This window comes from Myotis myotis, unplaced genomic scaffold (genome assembly GCF_014108235.1).
Source record: "Myotis myotis isolate mMyoMyo1 unplaced genomic scaffold, mMyoMyo1.p scaffold_m19_p_12, whole genome shotgun sequence".
Classification (NCBI taxonomy): Eukaryota; Metazoa; Chordata; class Mammalia; order Chiroptera; family Vespertilionidae; genus Myotis; species Myotis myotis.
Genome location: NW_023416316.1, coordinates 17,152,289 through 17,169,111, shown reverse-complemented (window position 1 = coordinate 17,169,111; position 16,823 = coordinate 17,152,289). Strand labels below are relative to the sequence as shown.

Sequence of the window (16,823 nt, the reverse complement as noted above, 5' to 3'; positions counted from 1 at the left end):
GTAGGCATTTATCTCGATGAACTTCCCTCTTCAACTTTCCTCTGCGCTTGCTGCCTCCCGTCAGTTTTGGTATACTGTATTTCCATTTGTCTCAAGATATGTTTTCTTTGTTGACCCACTGGTTATTCAGTGGCATGTAGTTCAATCTCCTCATATTTGTGAATTTTCTAGTTTTCTTGTAATTGATTTCTAGTTTTATACTATTGTGGTTGGGAAAGATCTTCATACGATTTCAGTCTTCTCAAATTTGTTATGACTTTATATGATCTATTATGATGTTAATGTGGACTTGAAAAATGTGTATTCTGTTGCTTTTGGATAGAATGTTCTGTGTATCTGTTAAGGCTGATGTTTCTTTATTGATTTCCTTCCTGGATGCTCTATCCATTGATGTTAAGTGCTATTTCTCCCTTTAGGTGTGTTAATATGTGCTTCATGTATTTAGGTGCTCATGCACACATCTTTATTCCACTGGCTATGATGAAGGCAGTGACCGGCTTCTCCCATTGTGCTGAGTCCCCTTTTTTTAATCTTCGTTGAAAGTATTACACATGCCCCTTTTCCCAGCCAGCCTCTGCCCCACCCCGCCCTAGGCCCTCCCCCCTCCCCCCCTTATCTGTGTCCATGGGTAATGCATGTATGCATGTGTCCCATTTTTTCTTGACTACACAAGGAATTCCTTTTCAGGTATCCCTTTTCCTGCAAAATCAGTCTCTACCTCTATCACTTCTATTTGCATGCTAGCAAACACATCTTCTAGACAAAATGCCTCTTAACTCCATGGCTCAGCTCTATTTTAGAGCAAAGTTTCTCATGAGTTCTACAGCCATTTGTCCCTCTTTACATTCTAGTACTTAAAAAATTATATTTTCGTTTGTAAGTGTCCAGAAATCACTGCTGTGGTTAGTTAGACATGTTTCCTTAGAGACATTTTCCTGTTAATTTACATGCAGATTTACCTAGAGAGACAGACAGCAAGTCTTGTGGTTTATGCAAATGAAATCATACAGTTCTGAATTAAGAGTTTTGCAACTTGCTTTATTTCACAGAGTCACTGAGATTTTCCTATTTTAGTAGTAATCGCTCCTATTCTGTAATACCTTGAAAGGATTTATCTTATCGAATTTAACCATTTTGTTATTGATGGAGATCCCATTTTGTCCTGCAATAATTTATCCTTGGATGTTTTTCTTCTCGGATGTTGCTTCTTTTAGGATAGATACGGAAAGCGTGACTTCCAGGTCATTTCTGACCCTTCTCTCCAGGTCCCACCCACCTGGCTTCCATCCCGATCTCTCCATAGAACCTCTTGGTCATGCCACCACCTCCGTTTTGCCTTCCTGTCACCTTCCTCTCAAACATTTGATGGTTGACACCCCTTCCTCTTTGAAATCCTCTTTACTGCTGGGACGAAAGACCGTTTCTGGTTTTCCTCCTCCTTGGGCTTCCCTGAAGTTTTCCCTGTTGGTTCCTACTCTACTGGTCTCTAAATGTTGAAGTGCGCCAGGCAGCACTGAGCGCTCTTTACTCAGAATTCTCTTCCGGGGTGAGCTCACATATTCCTGTTTTGAAGTGCCACCTCCATGATGTCTTCTAAATTCCTACCCCAGTCAAGGCCTGTCCTGAGTTCCAGGCTAGTACCCAACAGCCTGCAGGGCATCTTCATTGGAATACACGTCACTGAAGCATCCGTCTTCACACGTCCAGAGAACGTGACCTCTTCTTCCAATCTTCGTCTATTACAGCGGTTCTCAACCTTCCTAATGCCGCGACCCTTTAATACAGTTCCTCATGTTGTGGCGACCCCCAATTTCATTGTTACAAATTGAACATAATTAAAGCATATTTAATCACAAAAACATTATGTAATCATATATGTGTTTTCCGATGGTCTTAGGCGACCCCTGTGAAAGGGTCATTCGACCCCCAAAGGGGTCGCGACCCACAGGTTGAGAACCGCTGATCTATTACAACTTGAACTACCAAGCTGCTCAAACCCTAAAGCTGGAATTTATTCTAGAATTGTACTCCCATACGTTATTGGATATTCTTTCCTAAATGCTATGGGATCTGGACACACTGTTTCATCTCTACCCCCTCCCTCAACCACAGCCATCACGATCTCTGGCCTTGATCTCTGCAAAGGCGTGGCATTCCAGTCCCTTCCCCAACCGTTTTCCATACAGCTGCCAACACACTCTTGTTGGGAGTATTTAGCTCTGGCTTACCCTTCAACGGCTTATAGTTACACCTAGAACAAGGAAGGCCTCAGGTAACTGGTCCCTGCCACTCTATCCAGCTTTAACTCCTGCTTCGGCTAAAATGTACCAAGCTCGTTCTTGACTCGGGGCCTTTGTGCGTGCTGCTTTCTAACGGAACTCTGCAGGTTAGTCCTTTTCACTAACCAGGTCTCAGTCACTTCCCAGAACCCTGCCCCAACCACTCCATCCAAAGCCAGGCTCTGTTATTCTCAATGATGGTGTCCATGTGCTTTTTTTGATCTTGTATAAAATTCCTATCATTCCCGTTATCAGATCCCATGTGATCTCTGGGAAGGGGATCTTAAGCCAGGATCTTTGAAACCATCGTTTTACTATTTATTCCGACTGTTGCACTGAGAGGCAGTAGAGAGCCAAGTACACGGGCTCCGGACTCCCTTGGCTGGAACCTCAGATCCTCCGACCAGTGTGATGCTGGGGAAAGTACTTAACCTCTTCGCCGGTTTTCTCGCTGAGAAATGGAGTTTATATACTCACCTTTTTGGAGGCAACAATTAAGGATGATGCGGGGCATATGATTAAATCTATGATTTTTCAATCACTATAAACATTTTAAAACCTCAAGTATTCTCTCTGCACTTTGCTGTCTCTAAAACACTGCCTGTTTTTTGAATGAAATAGCCAGTAACTCCCAGACTTTACCACTCAGGTTGGAACTTCTATCTACCCTACAAAACTATTTTCTTAGCTACTTTGAGGGAATCACAATTCCCATGGGAATGTTTGCAGGAATTCATCCCCTTGTGAACTGCCCATGAAGAATTCCTAACTGATATAACAGGAGTCAGTGAAGCTCACGGGACCTTGTGGGACAGGAATCTCAAGCCTGAGAAACAAGTCCTTCCCGGGTGGACATTAGTTTGGCTCACGCTGATCATTCAGAAAGCACAGAGGGTTTGACTGCAGGAACAGAGAATGCTATGTTCTCAGTTCGTAAGAATGAAACAATAATAGAATTTAAAAATACTCATCTATTACCTACACTGCCCTCAACAAGATTTCCCTAGAAATACACAAAAGTAGTAATAATACAAAAGAAAAATCTTAACACAATCAGTGGCCTACAAGGTTACTAAAAAGTGATCAAGAATATGTGAAAATAATTAGGACTCTAAATACCTTCTAATTGGCCACTTTTCATTTATTTTGCAAGCTAGTCAAGACACCAGACAGTTTTAAAAAGGGTAGAATTAATATTTTATTGTCATTTATAATCAGATGGTAGTTGAGTATATAGTCTCTATACTTGATCTATCTTCTTTTTTTTGTAAATAAAAAAAAATTACAAGAGCCAATGGCTGGTTAACATGATTAAATGAATTCATTGATGGTGGCTTCGAGTTTTTCCTTATTAGCTCCAGAAAACTCACCCACCTGTTAAGAAAATATGGAATTGACATTAGATGGTAGCACTGTTATCTCTACTTTGTGCTTAAGACATGATCACAGAATGAGGGAAAACTGGAGGCAAAGGAAGAGGTATAATCTTATTAAAAAATAACACCTTGGAAAACACAGTTTTAAGTTAAAACTAAGAGAAAATAGCCCCTCAAGAACAGGCAAAAGACTCAAATACCTCTTAACAAAGACAAATGTACTTTGTTACAGAACAGGAAGTACCAATCACAGATTTAGTGATTGGGTCTAGCAAAGATCAATTTTCAATTAGATGCCACATTATGTACCCCAGTCAATGAAGAGTGACCTGTTTAAGTAGTTCTTAAAAGCAAACAATGGGGACATGCTTCTCAGTATGAAGGAATAAGTAACTTCCGTTTCCTCATTATATCATGATGTTCTATTACTCAGCTTTCTTCAAGGTCAGATGTGCCTACCTTTTGTCCTTTTTTAAAAAACTGGAAGGTTGGCATGCATTTCACTTCACACTCTGCAGCAACATCCTGGGGTGGGGGGAGGAGGGGGATAGTTGGAGAGAGAATAAAAATAAAACTTAGTATTGAACTTTGACAAAAGCACAGAATACAAAACCGGATTCTTTTTTCTGTTGTATACTCCCTATCTCAGCATTAGGCCTTTATTTAGCGTATAAAAATCGACAATGAATATAATGCTAATACAAAACCCTAGTTATATTCTCAATTAAAATTCTTACGTACTCTCCTCAGAAGGGCACCAAGGAAGGAGCTGAATGCTCCTTGCATCAGACACTATCCGATAACAGCTTATTTTTTTTTTAATATATTTTATTGGTTTTTTAGAGAGGAAGGGAGAGGGATAGAGAGTTAGAAACATCAATGAGAGAGAAACATCGATCAGCTGCCTCCTGCACATCTCCCACTGGGGATGTGCCCACAACCCAGGTACATGCCCTTGACCGGAATCGAACCTGGGACGCCTCAGTCCGCAAGCCGACGCTCTATCCACTGAGCCAAACCGGTTTCGGCAGATAACAGCTTATTGAGTCAATAAGCTGTTTAGTCCAATTATATCTTGGCTATTTCATGAATCTCATAAAGCAACAAATTCTTTAACTGTACTCAGGGTTATAATCCCAACTATTCCTCAGAATTAGCACCTCTACCTTTGCTCCTAGTTGTTCCAGATTTATTATGGGAATGGGGTACAGAGATGATGATCATAAAGGCATAAGACGAGTGTGTGAGAAAGAGGAGAAAATTGTGAAAAAATTGTTCAAGAATAATGACACAGGAATCTAAAGGGGCATGCACTGGTTCTTGTTTCTTTTATGTTTTTAATTAAAATTTTACTTGCCAGTTCTCAAACCCGGCTGCACGATCAGAATCGCCCGAGGGGCACTACAAGCTTGAGCCCCATCTGACACTAATCGTGGAACCTTCGTGGGCCACCCAGCTTTGAGACAAATGGGCAAACTCAAAACGCCATAAATCGGGCTGGTGGGTGCCAATCTTCCTTCTCCCAGATGCGGCTCTTCCCACATCTAAGATTTTTCTGCAGCTCAAAGGCCATCAAGCATTCTTCAGTTTTGTCACAGGAACTTTTAACACAATACTCTGTTCACATAAGGTTTGGAGGGAAATGCCATGAAAATAGTCTTGTTTGGACAAGTGTTTCAAGTGAAGGCTGGTAAGGGTTGGACAGGGCCCGCTTGGCACTCAAAAGAGGATCAGGTAAGAAAAGGAGAACCTCACAGCCCCTAAGCAGCAAAACCGTGCAGGGGAGCAACCCAGGCAGCAGAGCCCTCGAACCCAGATCTTGAAAACCAAAGAACTGTCATGGGATTTCCCTGGCCACATTATTTCAGAATGTCATGGTCAATCTCCCCAAGATGTCAGATTGAGTTAGCCCAGTGGTCGGCAAACTCATTAGTCAACAGAGCCAAATATTAATAGTACAATGATTGAAATTTCTTTTGAGAGCCAAATTTTTTAAACTTAAACTATATAGGTAGGTACATTGTTATTAACTTAATTAGGGTACTCCTAAAGCTTAGGAAGAGCCACACTCAAGGGGCCAAAGAGCCGCATGTGGCTCGAGAGCCGCACTTCGCCGACCACGGACTGTTAGACAAATTCGGGAGTCTGACATTTTAATAGTACTGAGTCAATATTGCAGGAACATAGTATTCCTATCAAAATCCTCTATGGACTTGACCTTTGCTATCCAAAGTTAATGTTTTACTTTTATCACTTTTGTGTTCTTCTTGTTCTATGGACTGGTTTGCTATTTCTGTAGTGATTGCAAAGTTATGCGCACTTAAAAACTAAGTAGCTACCTCCAAAATTTTGAAAACATTCTTATCACTTCCCTCTTAGAAACGAAAAGCCAGCCTACTCCCCAGTAACACCTCCACTTCCTGTTGTGTGTGTGTTTCTTTTTGGTGAACAATCTGGAATTGTAAACTTACACACAGTAAAATTCACTTTGGGGGTATGTGTATGGACAAGTTCTGACACTTGCAGAGTCATATAAACACCACCAAAACCAGGACACAAAACTATTCCCTCTCCCCCAAAATTCCCTTGGGCAGCTCCTTTGTAGTCAAACCCTCCACTCACCCCACCTGCTAGCAACAATCGACCTGTTCTCCATCCCTACAGCTTGACCCAGTCTCTGATTTTTATTAGTAAGTGTAACAAGACTACATTTTACCTGGTTAGTTTTATTGGCTTCTGGCTTACACTCCATATAGTGAAATAACTTTAGACCTGCTTTTGTCAGTTCTATTATTAACTCATTTCTGGCTGTTCTAAAATGTTACAGAACACTCAGGGCTAACTCACTTGTTTCGTACCATGCCCCACAGAGAGCTGGGAGCCCAGCATTCCCAAAGCGCGAGTACTCGTACTTCTCTGTGAATACCAAGTTTTCCTTGTGCACCACATTACGTGCCCATGCCTCCTAACTGTCCATTTGAATCTATTACGCCCAAAAGGTAACTTCTTCCTATCCTAGGCTTTATAGAGCCTTCTTTCAAAACTGTATGCTGCTTGGTCCAAAGACATTATAAATGTGTAAATTACCCTGGGTCTGACGTTCATGGTCGGGAGCGACCTGTATATAAATTTTAAAAACTAATTCAGTTATTAAACATTCCATCTATCGAATGATATGATCTAATGTTCAGAAATGAGACTGATGTAATTTTTACCCCTTATCTGTATTCTTTTAGAGTTGAAATGAGGTGATGGTTTTACCTAGTTTCCAAGCAACCAGAAGACCCACTCACGTAATTCATGAATTCCATGGCGAAACCACTCACTGACTGTTTAAGGAACTGCTTTTTGTTTGCATGACCAGGTGAGTAGGAGCTGACAGAGACTGCAGCTATGTGTATGTGGTGATCAAAGGGTTCTGGAATTCAACTTTTACCTCTGCCACAGATAAGGCTATTTAGGTGGTTGTAATAGCCGCCATTAAGGATATTTGATCTTTAGAACAGGGACGCAAAGTGAAAGGCCCCCAGTGTGTGAGTGGGGCACTTCAAGGTTTGGAAACTCTCAGGGTGACGATGAGTATGCCAATCAGACGCGGACGAGCAGCTCAGGCATACAGCAGTCCTGCCTGCTCTGCACATCTGGGCCCCGGAGGCGGTAAGAGCGCTGGGCCTCGAACCAGCACGGGGCAGGGCTCAATGTGCCCCCCTCCTCCCCCGACTCTTGCTTGATTAACACCCCTGTGCTACAGTCCACTATCTCTTCAGTGGGGTTGCTAAGAAGCTGTTCTCATCGTTCCTGTGAGGATTAAGTGACCTAACGCCGTGGTCGGCAAACTGCGGCTCGCGAGCCACATGCGGCTCTTTGACCCCTTGAGTGTGGCTCTTCCACAAAATACCACATGCGGGTGCGCACGTACAGTGTGATTGAAACTTCGTGGCCCATGTGCAGAAGTTGGTATTCTGTGGAAGAGCCACACTCAAGGGGCCAAAGAGCCGCACGTGGCTCGCGAGCCGCAGTTTGCCGACCACTGACCTAACGCGTGCAGAGCTTCCCACAGCATCTAGCACATGGTATTGCTTTCCAATAAAAATGTATTCAGTTGCTATTTGACAGGGTCAGCACCAGAAGTTTCTCTCAAGACTTTATGTTGGAAAAAACCCTTGCTCCCTGTTTTAACTGAACACATACTACCTACTCTCAATTCTTTTTTTCCTAAAACTATGCAACACATCAGAACAATAGCTTGACAGCCATTCTTTTTATACCTACTGCCTGCCAGGAAAGTGTGCTTAGTGAAGAAAGAGACTAACAGTCAAGGATAGACACAAAGAGGCCATTATAAAGATTCAGTGAATGTTTTACATGTGCCAGGTATTGTTCTAAGCACTTTCTAGGTGTTATTTAACCCTGATGACTATCCTATGATGTTATGTTAACATTTCCATTTTACAGAAGATCAAACTGAGGCACAGACAAGATAACCAAGCCTGTACAGCTAACAGGCGACAGAGCTGGGGGAGAAAGCAGGCAGTCTCCTAGGTAGAGGATCCACCCCATTCCACAATCGTAAATGCAAGAGGAAAAGGTGCCGAGGATACCATGGGGACAGAGGAAGGGAAACTAACCTAGTCTGTGGCATAAAAGCGGGTAGCTGGAGAAGGGTTCCTGGAAAAGATGTGAAGCCTGCAGCGAGTTCATCAGCTACAAAAGGCAAGGCTATGCCCAGCAGGCCCAGCAGAGAAGAGTGTGTGAGGGAAAGGACGCGTGTGGAATTGGTGAACGTGCTGTGGGAAGGTCCTCACAGATTTAGAAAGTATAACCCTGTACCCACTTCTATCGACCCTTTAGTACATTCCATAGCTGCTCAATGAATATGCAACTTTGGCCAGTTGATGGGGCAAGGATTAACACCTGACCATAGCGAAAAATCAAGGCTCAAGGAAGAAGGACTAGCCTGAAGCAGAAGTCACTGAGCCAGGACTGGAACCAAGGCCTAGCGCCTCTGCTGCCACATCATAGCCTAGACCCCTCCTGCCCAGTGGGGCAGGGGGAAATGCCCACCTATCTCTAAAGAGCGCCCAGTGAGACGCCTTAGCTGGCTCTCCCCGTTCAGTGGGCTGTGAGAGAGGCACGGTCCGTGCTGGGAACCTGATCTGCACCCACCACACCACAGAGCGGCCTCTGGTGGGAGAGCGCAAGGGCTGGGAAGCCAGCGACCTCATTTAAACCCAGGCTCTGCCACGGCACCTCCATGGACCACCTCACACCTCTGTTTTTCTCTTCTGTAAAGTGGGGTGGTAACACCAGGATTTAAATGAATCAATACTTGTAAGAACAGTGCCTGGCCCATAAAGTGCTCAAGTTAACGAGCATTTGTTAACTCAACCAACCTGTAATCTTCCCCTTAATTATTCTCTCAGCTCTCTACTGGGCAACTTGGTGTTTTTTTCTTTAAAACCGTTGGGTTTTCTAATTGACCAAAATCAACTAAGACTAGAATAAGTGTGTGAATATACCCTCTCATGTCATTACTTCACAAGAACCTTAAAAGTGGTCTCCACGTTTGGTGATAACCATCAACTCTATAGTGTTAGGTAGAATATAAAGGTTTTTAGAAGGTAAATAACTGGGAAGTAAAGTACTGAAGCCTCAACTATCTATTTTTAGGCTTATTTTAGGATACATATACCTCCTGATATCTGGGATTAAGCTCATAGTTGGCACAATTACCTATTCTTTCAAAAGAAAACCGTTTAGCTAAGTAGCATTCCAGATTTCCAGCCACGTACCTGACAGTCATCCACATCTATTTCAAGGAACACCACATTGGAATACTTTTCAGAGAGGGACTGGAACATTTTAAATGAAAAATACACAAAGAATTAGAACTTGTTAATGGCAGTTAATACCCAACCTTCTTAAATGAAAATGTAATAAAAGATGCCAAAATTTAGACTAGGGACAAGGGTAAGCATAAAGGACATGGAAAATAACTCGAGGCCCCAATTTCAGAGAGCGGGGCCCATGTTTCAAAATGAACTAAAGCAAAACCAGTTAAGACAGTGGTTCTCAACCTTCTGGCCCTTTAAATACAGTTCCTCACGTTGTGACCCAACCATGAAATTATTTTCGTTGCTACTTCATAACTGTAATGTTGCTACTGTTATGACTCGTAATGTAAATATCTGATATGCAGGATGGTCTTAGGCAACGCCTGTGAAAGGGTTGTTCGACTGCCAAAGGGGTCGCGACCCACAGGTTGAGAACCGCTGATTTAAGACAACTGTATTAGCTTTTAAAGGTTGTCTTCAATGGGCGACATGTGTCAAAGCTAACTTACTTAGATTGTTACATTATTACTTTTAGACCAAAGATCAGACAACAACCAACCCACAAACTATTGTGTTTTTTTTTCTAGGGTCGTGACCACCAACTCAAAGAACAGAAATCTCTTCAACAGCAGAAGGTGTTTAATACTCACATGAAAGAAGGGCTTGATCATCTTGCAAGGCCCACACCACGCGGCGGAGAAGTCAACCACGACCAGCTTATCTCCTGCGCTGTTCAAGGCTTCCTGAAAAGCATACTAGGGGGAAAAGAAAGGCGCGTGTTAAAAGGCCCCAGTAAAACCTGACAAAATGTGACACAAAGCACAATTCAGAGGTCCTGGAAGCAAAACCTGTCTTTTAATAGAAAAACCCAAGGAAACTACTTGAAAAAAAAAAAAATCCTTTGGTGGTGTTTGTAATATTGCTTGATAAGATGAAACAGGTGTGTGTACAGTGTGTATCAATATTCACGTGTCTATGAATATTTTATAAAATATTAGTCAATCTATATCCAAACTAAGGAAAAAATAGACATTTGTATTAAAAATGTCTCCACATCAAATCTAGGTACAGTGTAACCTCGTTTCTCAAACTTAATTCGTTCCGGAAGGTTGTTCGAAAACCGAATCATTTTTCCCCATTAGAAATAATGTAAAGCGAATTAATCCATTCCAGACCCCCAATGATTCCGTTTTAACCTTTCTTCTTTTTTTTTTTTTTTAAATATATTTTATTGATTTTTTACAGAGAGGAAGGGAGAGAGATAGAGAGTCAGAAACATCGATGAGAGAGAAACATCGATCAGCTGCCTCCTGCACATCTCCCACTGGGGATATGCCCGCAACCCAGGCACATGCCCTTGACCGGAACCGAACCCGGGACCCCCGCAGTCCGCAGGCCGGCGCTCTATCCACTGAGCCAAACCGGCTTCGGCCTAACCTTTCTTAATACACAGTATATGTCTATTCTGTTTAATCTATAAACGAATACTTTATATACAAAAAGGACATGAAGTGTAAATGAAAATTTAACAAAAAGTAAAGGAAATGTACAGTAAAAATGAAAATTTTACAAATTATCAGCAGCAACAAAAGCAAAAAAAAAAAACCACAAAAATATTCACAGCACAATATCCTGATATCTTAACAGTAGTAAACTGACTGATATTTGTGCAATTTCTCCTTTGTCTGTCTCCTGAGAGATGTGTGACTCATCATACAGGTATCAGCATGAAAGGGTTGTCAGGTTGAGAAGCGAATTGTTCGAGATGGGAGATGTTCGAGAAACCAGGTTCCGCTGTATTTTGGACACATTTATTAAATGCTTAACTGGTGAAAGGGGATCACCTGAATTAAGAAGTCACAAAGACACAGAATTTTGCTATCTACAACACAAGTTTGTTTGTTTCTTTTAATCTAACACTTTTTTCATTAAATTAATATTTCCTATGGTGGAACTTCCCAAAAGCAAAAGAAAGGAAAAGTAACCTCCTCCAATCACTGGCGACATGAAGCATATTTCCTTGGAGTTTCCAGAGTTCAGATCAGAACTGTGTATGGTTGACTTCTGCCCTTTATCTCAAAACTCTGCCCTCATTGTTGACCAAATGAAAGCCAGTTCTAGTTCCTCCTAAGGAATGCGCGTTAAATAAAATGCCAGGAGCAGAAATGACCAAGAAATCCCTTACCACCAACCTCCGTGAATAATTTACTGATGGTCTTGATACTGTAACCCTGGGAACCTAACCTTTCAGTTAAGAAACTCATTTTAACCACAATTAGTCAGTCAGTGCTGATCAAAACCAGGGCAACGAAGAGAAATCAAAACACAAACATCCACATCTAAAGTCTAGGTTTTCTTCAAGGAGAAAATGCGGATCACACTGGTTTAATGAAAAACTAACGTTCCCCTCCTTTGACAGCTAAGAATCTGATTAGATCTGGACCAGTCGAAAGGGAAAGTAAATGAGTCACCATTAAAACCTCAAGTGAATTCCCCTGAAGTAGTTACATCTCTAGATTTCTAATTTCTACTTTTCTGGGAAATAATTCACAAATGGTGTTTCGAGAATGGCATGTCATTACTTATGCACCCTTTTCAGTTATGCGGGTACAAACTGTCCCCCTACCTTTGGGGGTCTGTGGGAGCATCAAGTTAGAATGATAGAAACTGGCCCTAGCTGGGTAGCGCAGTTGGTTAGAGCGCCATCCTGATATGCCAAGATTGCAGGTTCCATCCCTGGTCATGGCACATACAAGAATCAACCAATGAATGCAGAAATAAGTGGGACAAATTCCTCCACCTCCCCCTCTAAAAGGTTTTTGGTCAACAGTAGGCTATTTGCGGGGAATCAAAAGTTCTACCCACATTTTCAATTGTGTGGAGGTTAATGTCCCTAACCCCTATGTTATACAAGGGTCGACTGTATATTGTTTTGTGAACATGGCTGGCTCTCAGTAAATACTTGGTAAGATTACTTTCAACATAGAATATTATTTCAAAAACTCTCAAGGAATTCCCCCAAACAACTCAGAATCAAATTCCAGCAAAACTACCTAAAAATCTGAAAAGAAAAAGGCACGCAATAGGAACTTTGGGCTCAAATGAACCTGAGTTAGAGCCTGGTATGTGTAGACTTCACAACCATTTCTCGTCTCCAGATATTTAAAATTTACCTAAAACAGACATCAGTTTGAAAATGATTCAAAATTACCTCACTAAGAAGCAAACCACAATCCCTAGATACCAGAAACTAAAAATGAAGATTAAAGGTCCTCTTCACTGACAAATATTTTAATTCTTTTTTAAAATCCTCTCCCAAGGGTATTTTGTCCATTGACTTTTTAGAGAGAGGAAGGAAGGAAGGAAGGGAGGGAGGGAGGGAGGGAGGGAGACGCCTTAGCCCGTTTGGCTCAATGGGTAGAACATTGGCCTCCTGCAGGCCTGCAGACCGAAGGGTCCCAGGTTCGATTCCAGTCAGGGGCAGGCTCCTCCCTGGCCCAGAGCCCTGGTTAGGGCACATGCTGGAGGCAACCAATCGATATGTTTCTCTTACATCAATGTTTCTCTCGGTCTTTCCCTCTCTCTTCCACTCTCCCTAAAAATCAATGGAAAAATATCCCGAGGTGAGGATGAACAAAAAAAAAAAGGAGAGGGAGAAACAAAGACATCAATGTGCGAGAGGCACATCAACCGGTTGCCTCCTGCATAACCCCCTAGTGGGCCAGGGATGGGGGTTTGAACCTGGACACCAGGTGTGTGCCCTGGTGGACTGGGAATCGAACCTGAGACCCTTCCGCGCTTGGGCACTCTTAACCACAGGGCCTGACACAAATATTTAAAAAACAAGTTAGGCGGGGTACATAAATAGAAGCAGGGTCTAGCATCTCTTTCCCTAAACACAACCGTTCCACAGATAATTAATGAAAGCACAAGAGTAGTTGGTAAAGCATTTAGCAAAGTGCCTGTGTTCAATAAACGGCAGCTGTTATTTAAAAAACAACAATAATGAAAACGAAGAAAAGAAGCTGTGTGATTTCCTCCTCATGGAATTATCCCAATTGTATCTGAAATAGATCCCAGTGGCTCCAAGCTACCAACACCCCAGGAAGCGCTGTTCTGGAAAGCCAACGGCACCAAGTCCACCAAGACAAAAATCTCAAGTGTATTTAATATTTACAAGTAACATTCAAATTAGTTCACTTTTTTTTTTCCTTTTAATATAATGTATTGACCTTTTACAGAGAGGAAGGGAGAGGGACAGAGAGCCAGAAACATCGATGAGAGAGAAACATCGATCAGCTGCCTCCTGCACACCTCCTACTGGGGATGTGTCCGCAACCAAGGTACATGCCCCTGGCCGGAATCGAACCTGGGACCATTCAGTCTGCAGGCCGACGCTCTATCCACTGAGCCAAACCAGCCAGGGCTGAATTAGTTTACTTTTTGACTAATGACTCTGATTATCAGAGCCTAATGTAGTGCTTCTTTGAGGAACAAATTTCTGACCACCCTTCTCCATCTCACTGGTTAGGGGAGGAGCGTGCCATAGATAGGACCGTGAAAACGGAAAAACTGAAACGTGTGCTCCCGGAATCACTCAGTTTTCTGTCTGTGCTGTACGGATTCTGAGACTACTAATCTAGACTTCCTCAAAGTCTTTCCACTCCTTTCACGGGTGCTCACCTGTTAGGTTACACCGAGGTGGCCAGACCCTGGACGAAACCCCCCACCCCGGAAGCTGATGTTTCTCATTCAGTAGGTATTAAATAAAAGTATGCAGAACAAAAATCAATATTAAGGACCTCTGTTTTCAACAAATGAGAAGGCTGCTGATTTTAATATAAATGCTCACAATTTAAAAAAATGAATCCCAATAGGAGGATAAAATCATTAAGGACAAGCAGATACTAAACTACAAATTGCCAATCAACACGTGTGGGAGAAGAAAAGTCAGTCAGTCACTAGTAATCAATCAGAGAAATTCCAATGAGAATGAGACTTTTCTTACTAAGGATCTGGCCAAAGTTATGCGGGAAAGTCAGAGATGAAAGGAAAGGGAGGGGCACTCACATGCTTCTTGTGGCAATTACAGGCCTTCAAGGTTCCCACCCCTTAACCCAATCGCTGCACTCCAGCCCCTAAGCCCAGCACAGGGCGTTATGAAAACAGTCACCGAAGCCACAAAAACTGCCTCAATGCCCAGCAGCTTCTGATTACATGTAAACCGTTCAGGCTAAATTAGACAGGAAAATAAAAGCTCCGAAACAAAATAGCATATAGACATAACGTAATCTCAATTACTTTGTGTCTTGTAGGACATAGCAAATCCCTCTCTTCCCAATTTTTCTACAACGATCACATATATATTTTCTGGTTCTAAGAGTGACAACAAGGTAAGGGGCCATTACAGAAAAAAAAGAGAGGTTCTCGAAGCCCGCCCCGGCATCTAAAGGGTCCAGGGCACTCAAGGTGGGCGCGGGCCCGCCTCTGGGTAGCTTCACTGGGGTGGGAATATCGCGGGGTAAATGCTTGAGGTTCTTGCACTGTTCGAGCGACCTCAATTCTCTCCCAGTCACTTTTCTGAATCTGCATTTAACAAACATTTTTGGAGTGGCTACAGTATACCGGACGCTATGTGAGGCTCTTGAGTTTTCCAGGCGTGAGGGTATCTGTCTCGCAGTAACTTTTCTGCCTGGGACATCCTAAAAGGATGGACCCACCGTCTGGGTACCCGAAAGCTGCTCCCAGGGGCATTCCTGGCTCCAGCGAGAGCCACGGGCAGTGGGTGAATCACACGGGCGGGCAGCGCGGCGGAGGTCCCTGGGCCCAGCTTTGGGGACTGAGTCATTCCAAAGCCAGCGCTGCCGGAAACACGCCCCAGCCGCAGGAGGAGGAGTCCCGAGGGCGCGGCCCGGACCTCACTTCCATGCCGGCACCTGAGCCCCTGGGGCTTCGAGGCCGGCATCAGACCCCCGAGGAAGGGCAGCGGGGTCTCCGGCCCGGAACCACCCCCTTTGCGAGGGTACAGGCCGAGTCACGTGTGGGGCACAGCACTGGTGGAGGCAGCCGGGGTCTCCGTCCTGGATCCGCTCCTATGGAAGCCCACCCCACCAGCGCGTGTGGATCACGCCACTCCCCGGGGAGGGTGTGGCGGCCAGCAACCCCGGTGTTCTCCAAAGAGCCCTCCATTTCCCGGCCTGGGCGCGTATCCGGATACATAGGGGGCCAAGAGTAGACTCCCTGCTCCCAAGCGAGAGTTCCCAGACAGGGGTGGTGCAGGAAGCGCAGTGAGGGGCCGCCCGTACACTCCACGCGCGCGTGCATCTCCCCCAGCTCACTGGGCACCCCGACCCTGCCCTCCAGGGGGCTCCCGTCCCTCTCCTCCCGGCCCCCAGGGCATGCTCCGGCGCCTAGAGCGCGCCCAGGCCCGGGCTTCTAGCAGCCCCAGGCCGAGCCGCCGCGTCCCCTTCCTCCGGGATGCGGAGCGGCGGCCTGCCCACCTCCAGCCCAGCGCCTTCCCCGGCCACGGGGGCCGCGCGCCGCGCCCTGGCCTGGCGCGTACCTTGCTGTCGATCTGCTTCACCATTTTGGCGGCTGAGGTCTGACCGGCGACCGGAGGGGGCGATGCAAGTGGATGAAAAGCTGCAGACTGAGCTGGCCGGCACGCAGACCGCCTTCCCTTTATAGTCACCGGGAGCTGGGCGCGGGCGCGCGCGGCGTGCGTGTGGCGGGGGCGCGCCCGCTCGGCCCTCCCGAGCCCGCCCAGGCGCCGCGGCCAGGCCCGCCTCCCGGAGCCGCTCGAAGGGGGCGGGGCCGCCGGGGGGCGGGGCCTTCGCGGCCCGGAGCGGACCTCCAGGGATACCGAGTTGCGGGAAACCTTGCCCCCACCTTTACCACCACCATCCCCCGTCCCGTCCCCCCCAACCCCCACCCTGCACTCCCGGTACCCGAGCTGGGAGCGGGGATCTGCAGGGGCCATAGAGCCACTTAAAGGGCGCGTGCACTATGAATGACTTGGGGCGGCGAGTCCGGCGGCCCCTCCCAGAGCCACAGGCCGGTTCACCTGGGAAGGGGTCAGCCAGGCCTTAATCGAGCACGGCCAGGCCGGTGAAGGAGCCGCCTAGCCGGGGCTGGATTCATCGGAGAGGCCCGCCACACCCACACCCACACCCGCACCCGCAGCCCCCTAAAGTGCTGAGTAACCATGACCAGGAAGTACATCTGCGCCGCACCCCCACCTTCTTTCCGGCATTTAGAGTGACGGTTTTCTCTCCCTCTTTCCTTTTCTTTCACTTTCACTGAAGAATCCAGTGACACAGCACTTTAGTTTGGAG

At 45.1% G+C, this 16,823-nt stretch overlaps 1 protein-coding gene and 1 long non-coding RNA gene across 2 annotated transcripts; both read right to left on the bottom strand.

Annotated features, from left to right (window-relative positions):
- Window positions 1-3,452: 3,452 nt before the first annotated feature.
- LOC118667199 (thioredoxin) lies at window positions 3,453-16,210 on the bottom strand. Its single transcript, XM_036330048.1, has 5 exons — window positions 16,052-16,210; window positions 10,140-10,244; window positions 9,448-9,507; window positions 4,115-4,180; window positions 3,453-3,653 (listed from the first exon to the last, which is right to left on the bottom strand). The coding sequence occupies exons 1-5, from the start codon at window positions 16,073-16,075 to the stop codon at window positions 3,591-3,593; spliced, it is 318 nt and encodes a 105-aa protein (XP_036185941.1). The 5' UTR covers window positions 16,076-16,210; the 3' UTR covers window positions 3,453-3,590.
- Window positions 10,374-11,142, bottom strand: LOC118667200. Its single transcript, XR_004971185.1, has 2 exons — window positions 10,927-11,142; window positions 10,374-10,685 (listed from the first exon to the last, which is right to left on the bottom strand). It is a non-coding gene; the product is annotated as an uncharacterized LOC118667200 (long non-coding RNA).
- Window positions 16,211-16,823: the final 613 nt, after the last annotated feature.